This window comes from Arachis hypogaea, chromosome 13 (genome assembly GCF_003086295.3).
Source record: "Arachis hypogaea cultivar Tifrunner chromosome 13, arahy.Tifrunner.gnm2.J5K5, whole genome shotgun sequence".
In the NCBI taxonomy this organism is placed as follows: Eukaryota; Viridiplantae; Streptophyta; class Magnoliopsida; order Fabales; family Fabaceae; genus Arachis; species Arachis hypogaea.
In genome coordinates this window covers 23,424,594-23,432,416 of record NC_092048.1, presented here as the reverse complement: position 1 = coordinate 23,432,416, position 7,823 = coordinate 23,424,594, and the positions used below count along the sequence as shown (strand labels likewise).

At 35.8% G+C, this 7,823-nt stretch overlaps 1 protein-coding gene across 1 annotated transcript; it reads left to right on the top strand.

The window, feature by feature from the left end:
- Positions 1-1,920: 1,920 nt before the first annotated feature.
- Positions 1,921-6,229, top strand: LOC112733025 (protein FAR1-RELATED SEQUENCE 5-like). Its single transcript, XM_025781871.1, has 8 exons — positions 1,921-2,115; positions 3,351-3,410; positions 3,510-4,246; positions 4,343-4,743; positions 4,965-5,233; positions 5,337-5,927; positions 6,030-6,112; positions 6,199-6,229. Exons 1-8 carry the CDS (start codon positions 1,921-1,923, stop codon positions 6,227-6,229), a joined length of 2,367 nt encoding a protein of 788 aa, XP_025637656.1.
- The last annotated feature ends 1,594 nt before the right edge of the window (positions 6,230-7,823 follow it).

The window sequence follows — 7,823 nt, the reverse complement described above, 5'->3', positions numbered from 1 at the left end:
TCTTTTATATTAGCCTTTAATTTTAATCTAATAAAATCTAATGGTCTATATAAATTTAGCACATTTAATAAGCACATAAGTGTTGAGCTCATTTTAGACATACCCGTATAAATCTAAAAAAAAAAAGTGTGCATATGCTATTACTCTTTTTTTTCGTGCTTTTTACAGCACACAGATTTTTGTTAAAGAGCACAAAAATTTATTTATATAACATAAATTTTTGAAATATAGCACAAAAAAATTTGTACATAGCACATAAATTTTTTCTACGAATATATTTTATTAGTTAGGTGAATCAATGTTTTGGGTATATGTAAACCAAAATTTCTATGCTATGCACCAAAATTTTTGTACATCAAAGTTTCTATGTTATTCACCAAAATTCTTGTACTATAAACCAAAATGTATGTGTTGTGCGTATTTTATTGGTATACTATGTAGAATTTTGTATATAGCACATAAATATTTGTATATAGCACACAATTTTTTGTACATAACACACAAATTTTTGTCGCGAATATATTTTGTTAGTTGAGTGAGTCAATATTTTGAGTGTATAATCCTCGAAAAGTTTATGTGTTGCACATCAAAATTTATGTGCTATGCACTAAGATTTTTGTGTTGTATACCAAAATTTATGTGCTATGCGTATTTATTGGTATAATATACAAATTTTTGCATATAACACACAAAATTTTGTTGCGAATATATTTTATTATTAGGGTGCTATGTATATTTCGTTGGTTAGGAGAAAAAGAAGATGAAAATGACAAGAACAATGATGATGATAATAAAAGAGGATGAGAGGAAAAACAAAGAAGAAATTAAATAATAACATTAACAAGACGAAGAAGAAGAAGACAGCGGTAGCAATAGTGACGACGATGATGGCAGTGACGGTATTGACGATGACAACGACGTTGAAGAAAGAAACGAGAAGATAGTGATGACAATGATAACAATAACGATGGAGAGAGGAGGAGGAGGAGGAGACATGTGTCCACCTATGTTTTTTTTTTACCAAAGATAAAGAAATTTAAATTCGCGACTTCTGAGTATGGAAAAACTATATCATTTAAGTTATAGTTCATTGGCTTAAAAGAAAAGAGCGTACCAATAGTTTAATTAAAAATTTGGTTTAAAATATACTTAGACGGCTAATATTTTTTAAATTTTTAATTGAAAAAAAAATATACTTCTGACCACAAAATAACAAAGAAAATAATATTATTTTAAAAATGTATACAGTGTATATACTATTTTCAACCACTTATTTAATTTACTACACTCACACTCCCACAAATAAATTAATATCTAAACTAACATCTCAAACCCCTCAAAAATAAAAGAATAAGAAAAAAATTAAACAAAATTTGAGTGTTTGCTGACTCAAGTATTAAAATAAAGAAACTAAATCCTTATATACACGTGTGTGTGGCGCTTCTCACCATCATCCTTTTTAGTACGTAGTTTTATTTGATGCGGAACTCGGACTTATTTATTTCAAGCAGACTATAATAATGAGTTTTTTCTATGGAAAAGTACGAGGAAATAATACACTTATTGTATAATGTATACAATGGGGTGTAATTAAAATTAAAAATAAATAATGGGTTATTAATTAATTTCATATTATTTTTAATTTAAAATTTGAAACTATTTAGAATTAATATTAATTATATATTCAAATCAAATATTTAGGTTAAAACTAAAATCTCCTTGACGGCATCTTCTCCTGGATTACACCGCTGCCCCATGCACTAATTTCCACTTTTCACAGCAGTCAATTGCTCATGTCTGCGTCCTGTTGATCGGCTTCAGCCTTCAGCTCCGATCGAACATTGCACCGCCAACAACGACTAACCAACCAGTGCCGCACTCTCCTCCGCACACAGCGCAGCCGGTTTTGAATACTTCAGAATGGCAGAATCGCAAGAAGAACGTGTTTCAAGCGAGGATCCTCCTTTATGCACATCACCTAGCCGAAATTCATTAATGGAGGTCGATATAGTGGAACCTCTAGAGTGTGTAGCCTCTGACGATTCAGAAAATTTATCATACGAACAAGAAAACTTTGCCGGCGATGTCGCAGGCCATGCTCACGAGCCGAGCAAGGTGAGCAATTATGATCCTCAAATTCTGCCATGGATGTTTATCGTGCGTTTAGTTTTTAGGTTTAGTCACAATGTAAAGGAGTATTTTAATTGTATGGTTATTGAAACATACAATTGTAATCAATCAGTTGAGATGCAAATAAATTTATGTTTGTTTTATATTTAATGGTATCATTACATGCATTGAGGATTAGCTGAAATTATTGCATGCTTATATGATTACATCCAGGAAGCATATTTTCGTACGTGTTTTTGTATATGAATGTATGCTCTCTTCATGTTAAATGGCATCTTTATTTGCTAAACATTCTATTATGAAATTACGTGCTTATATGGATGATGGGATAGCATAATTTAATTTTTTGGTATGCTTATATTAATGCATTTTTATCTATGGTGTGCGTATATTATCTCTACGTGATGATCATGCAAGCATTTAAAATAGATAACCATAGGGTGATGCAGTGGTTGAATTTGTTTACTGAATTGAAGTGAATGCTACTTGTATTTGCACCATGCTAACCATGGAATGTTTAGCTTAGTGTTTTAATCATGTAATGGTATGTTTAAAAGCTAGCTCACTGCATATTTTTTTAGTTACATGCTGATATGCTTCCTGCCTTTTATTTTAATATTTTTAATGCTTATATTAGTGCTTTAATCATGTAATGGTATGTTTAAAAGCTAGCTCACTGCATATTTTGTTTAGTTACATGCTGATATGCTTCCTGCGTTTTATTTTAATATTTTTCATGCTTATATTAGTGCTTTAATCATGTAATGGTATGTTTATATGCTCACTGCATATTTTTTAGTTATATGCTCATATGCTTCCTGCCTTTTATGTTAATATTTTTCATGCTTATGGGATTATATAGTTAATCAAAGATGTGCTTATGTTCTTATTGCATCTAAAGAAACGAGTGTCTATATGTAAATATACAGGAAAAGAATTTTGTGGCAGGAGTGAAAAAAGAAGCCACTAAAGGGTGAGTAAGGCCCATAACTATTAGCCAAAATGGAACAAATAATTCCACAAGATTTTTATTGAATGAGAAAAAAAAAACAAATAAATGGTGAAAACTAATTAAATAATACATGAAATGAAAAAAAAATCTCTTTGCCTGATTTGTAGCTGTTGATGTGTTTTCAGTGATTGTTTTAGAGATTGTATTAAAATGAGTTTTGATCAGGATCTTCCTCCTTTTGGTTACTTTGTTTGTTTTGGAATTTTAGGCCGCGCAGTTGTCGGATGTTACAGATGTTGGAAGTAATGAGATGGAGCTTGGTGATGAGGTATTGAAGTCTAGCTTACTTTTGTGTACTCATAATGTTCATGTTTGATTTGATAACTAATGGTAATTAATTTTTTGTTCGAATGCTTATAAAATACAGTTACCAGATCATGGTTGCTTACAAGAAGACGAGATACCAAGAGTTGGAATGCGGTTTGCTCAGTTACAGATGGCTCATGACTTTTATGTGACCTATGCAAAGAAAGCTGGATTTGCAACTAAGATAAGGACGACAACATTTGATAAGATCACAAAGGCTCCCATTAACCAAGCTATACACTGTAATCGCGATGGGATCCGCGAGTCTCGTGTTAAAGCACCAACGCGGAAGAATACGATTTCAGCTGCTGGGTGCAAGGCAAGGATATATGTAAAGTTTGATAAAGACATGCAAGACTGGGTTTTGCTCAAGATTGACTTGACGCACTCTCACCCCTGTTCACCGAAAAAGGCAGTGCACTACCATGAGTATAGGCAGTTGACCATGCATGCGAAGTGCGTGATCGAGGATAATGATGAGGCTGTGATTCGACCAAACAATACATTCCTTGCTTTGTCAAATGAAGCTGGTGGCCTCTCTAACTTGGGATTCTCAGAGAAGGATTTAAGAAATTATATAACAGCAAGGCTCCAAACTAGCAACGTGAATGCAGATGTCAGGGAGATGATGAGCTACTTTAGGAGAATGAAGGACATCAATCCGAACTTCTTTTACGCGGTGAAGTTAGACGATGAGTGTAAATTTAAGAGTGCAGTATGGGTTGATGCAAGGTGTAGGGCGTCGTATGAATACTATGGAGACGTCGTGTCAGTTGACAGCACGTACAGTACAAATAGGTACGTAGTAGTTAAGTTGGTGTTTTTACCTTTTCTTGATAATACGCTTTTTGATCGTGATTGGCATTTCTTACATCTGGTTGGTTTTTCTGGTAGGCATGGATTACCGTTTGTGTCGTTCGTTGGGGTCAACCACCATGGTAGGTCGACCCTCCTCGGTTGTGCTTTGTTGGGTAATGAAGAAATCGGAAGTTATGAGTGCGTTTTTAGCCAATGGGTGAAGTGCATGGGAACTGCTCCAAAGTGTATCATAACCGATCAATGTCGATCCCTTTACCGTGCGATCAAAAATACTTTACCCGACACACGCCACCGGTGGTGCATTTGGCATATTATGAATAAGCTACCTTCGAAGCTTGGGGGTTACCGCCAGTACGGAGCTTTGTATGGTGACCTAAACGACATTGTGTGGAACTCTCGGACGGAGGAGTCATTTGAAGATGATTGGGCTGATTTTGTAGATGAGTACAACTTACATAACAACACATGGCTGTCAGGTTTGTTACTGTACGATTACTTCTCACGCTTTAATTACACTTGGTCGGCATCTGAATGTTTAGTTTATCAGTAATTTTGGATGACAATTAGCTGGATATTCATTATAGTGAACATTTGGATGTTTAATATATCAGTGATTGTGGATGTTCATTTCTCAGGTGTAGTAATATGTTTGGTGTAAGCTTTATATGCTTAATTTGGTATTATTTATTTCTTGTAGATCTGTATGATGACCGACGCATGTGGGTCCCAATATACTTCAAGGGTGAATTTTGGACAGGAATGCGGAGTACGCAGAGGAGTGAGAGCATGCACGCATTCTACGGTGGATACTTACACAGTAAAACTAGCTTGGTCCAATTTGTTCATGAATATGACAATGTGCTTGGAGTCAAGGAGCAGAGGGAACTGGAGGATGATACTGCAGACTCGAGGGGGGGTTATCCCTTGTGCAACTACCTCGCCTATAGAAAAATAGTTTTAGCAAGAGTATACCACGAGCATTTTTAGGGATGTTCAAATTGAGTTTGTGAGGAAGGCTAACTGCAGAGTTTCTGCAGTTGATGAACAGGGTCCATTGGTTTGCGTGAAGGTGGAAGAGGAGAAACTACTCAACGATACTATTCTATCCGTTCCGTACGATGTTCACTTTGACCATTCCACACAGGAGCTTCGTTGTGAGTGCAATCTTTTTGAGAGTTCAGGTGTGTTGTGTTGTCACTGCCTTGAAGTTTTTCATTCGTATAAAGTGTACAAAGTACCTTCCTGTTATATTCTTCCTCGATGGAGCAAGAAGATAAAGCGCAAGCATACGTATGTCAAAAGTAGCCATGATGTCAGTCGGTCGGATGAGAGTCATGTTGCATTCAAGGGACTGTGTGCACACTTCTATAATGTTGCTCAAGAGTTCCTCGGTGACGATGAAGAAACAGCATTGCTGCATGTTGCTTTGGAAGAAACAAGGGCCAAGTTGGCTGTGCACCGTGCCAAAAAGAGGTCCGAGAGCGTGGCAGAGACTCAGACCAATATTGGCTCACAGAGTTCGAACGATGTCGGTGTTGATGACATCCAAGGCCCATCGAAGGTCACCACAAAGGGCAGGCCAAAGAGTAAGAGGCTCGGCTCTGCCCTTGAGAAGTCCGTCAAGAATTCAAGACGGAGAAAACAAAAGAATTCACCCCCGGTATATGTTTGGCTTAATCTCAACTTTGTATGTTTATTTGGTATAGTACTATCCTAGAACATAACTATTGGACTTTTTGTTTTTTTTTTTTTGTTTTGGCAGGTGGTTCGTCCGCACACATTTCAAGATATAAACCATTGTGCTATTTCTGGCCTGAATGTTCCCGAACAAGCCGGTGGTTTCATGTCTTTGTTAAGCTCCTTCAACAAAAAAGTGGGATTAGTTGTACAAGGTTGTGATAGTGTATATTTTCTCATTTCTGTATTTATAGGATTCATGTTAGTTTCAAGGTTCTAAGGTAGCTGTTGCAAAGGTCCACATGTTATTGATTGCAAGAACCATTTTTCCATTTGTTAAAACGAAGCATTTTACTATTTTTATTTCGTGTATACTTAATGCATAACATGTATATTTGATGGTTATTCTGTAACTTAGGATATAGTTTAATAAAGTTGTTCCTGATTTCTACACGCTTGACTATATAGTTTTTCGGTACGTAGCTATTCCTCATAGACATTGTTTTCACGTATTTTTAATGAACTAAAGTGGATGTTCATTTTTATAGGTGTTCAGATGTTCATTTTTACTATAAACAAAGATGGTTATCCGTTAGCATTCGTGACCACTTGGTTATGTTTTGATTTTGACCTTGTTAGACTGGATGTTCATTATAGTAAGGTATAGGATGTTCAGTTTAGTTATATTGGCATTCATTTCTATAAGTGTTCAGATGTTCATTTTTACTATAAACAAAGATGGTTATCCGTTAGCATTCGTGACCACTTGGTTATGTTTTGATTTTGACCTTGTTAGACTGGATGTTCATTATAGTAAGATATAGGATGTTTAGTTTAGCTATATTGCTGCATGTTGCTTTGGAAGAAACAAGGGTCAAGTTGATGGTTAGTGGTCACCAGTTTCGATAAGCACAAATATGGCAGCTTTACCAAACAACCTTGATAAATCTGGGAATCTAAAATCTAAAAGACATGGATAATTTTTAGGTAACATAACCAATATATCATTGTACTTTAGAAAAAAAATGTCACGGAATCAAGTCTTTCTAATGTGAAAAATAACAAATCATTAAACATGTCAGCAGTAAGTAAACTCAGTATAATCTGGTAGTTCAATTCATTGTAACTAATACTAAGTAAGCAACTTCTTCCTCCCTCTGCGCATTGCCCCCTTCGGTAATCCCTCCGCACGTTCAATCAATGATCGTGTACTAGGTGCAGTGTATGGTGAACGAACGTCCTTCTTCTTGTTCCGTGGTTCATTGCGGCGAACAGGTATAACCTTTTGTTCCAATAATGAAATAAGCTGGTGGACCAATGAATTATGCGGGCCACAGATAATGTCTAGCATCAACTCCATCATGTCTGATTGGAGTGAATCCTGTGGGTAGATTTATCAGTTGGTTTAGTATTTTGAACCGTTACAGTGATATTTTTACAAGATCAATCATGACACTTGCACAAATGTTTAATTTACAAACCTCATCCCATTCACAAAGTTGACGTTCTTCGGTCCAGCTCTCCATCAACTTAATGACACACATGCCACAGTCAAAGCTACAGGACAATAAAACGCTATTGCAATTAAGTTGAGAAAAACCAAGTTACATGGTACGACACATTTTCAAACAAAATCTAACAAAGCCTCAAATTTGGGTTATAATTTCATCTCACTTGTTCGGTTGCTTTGGAACCCTCGCGTACGAACGAGCTGGGCCGTGCGTAGTCCGAACAAATGCAGGAATAGAAATGCTTGCCATATCCTCACATAGTCTCCCCTGAAAATCATGCAACGAACATACGCGAGCAAAATTATTTCCACTTGAACTGTGCGGATGTATATTGATTAAAAGAATTATGGTATCTTACCACATATGCA

Bases quoted from the DNA above. Each gene is read 5' to 3' on its own strand.
- LOC112733025 (XM_025781871.1), top strand. From the start codon at position 1,921: ATGGCAGAATCGCAAGAAGAACGTGTTTCAAGCGAGGATCCTCCTTTA. The intron at 5,234-5,336 runs GTATACCACGAG...GTTTGCGTGAAG, and splicing joins GAAAAATAGTTTTAGCAAGA to GTGGAAGAGGAGAAACTACT. The intron at 5,928-6,029 runs GTATATGTTTGG...TTGTTTTGGCAG, and splicing joins AACAAAAGAATTCACCCCCG to GTGGTTCGTCCGCACACATT.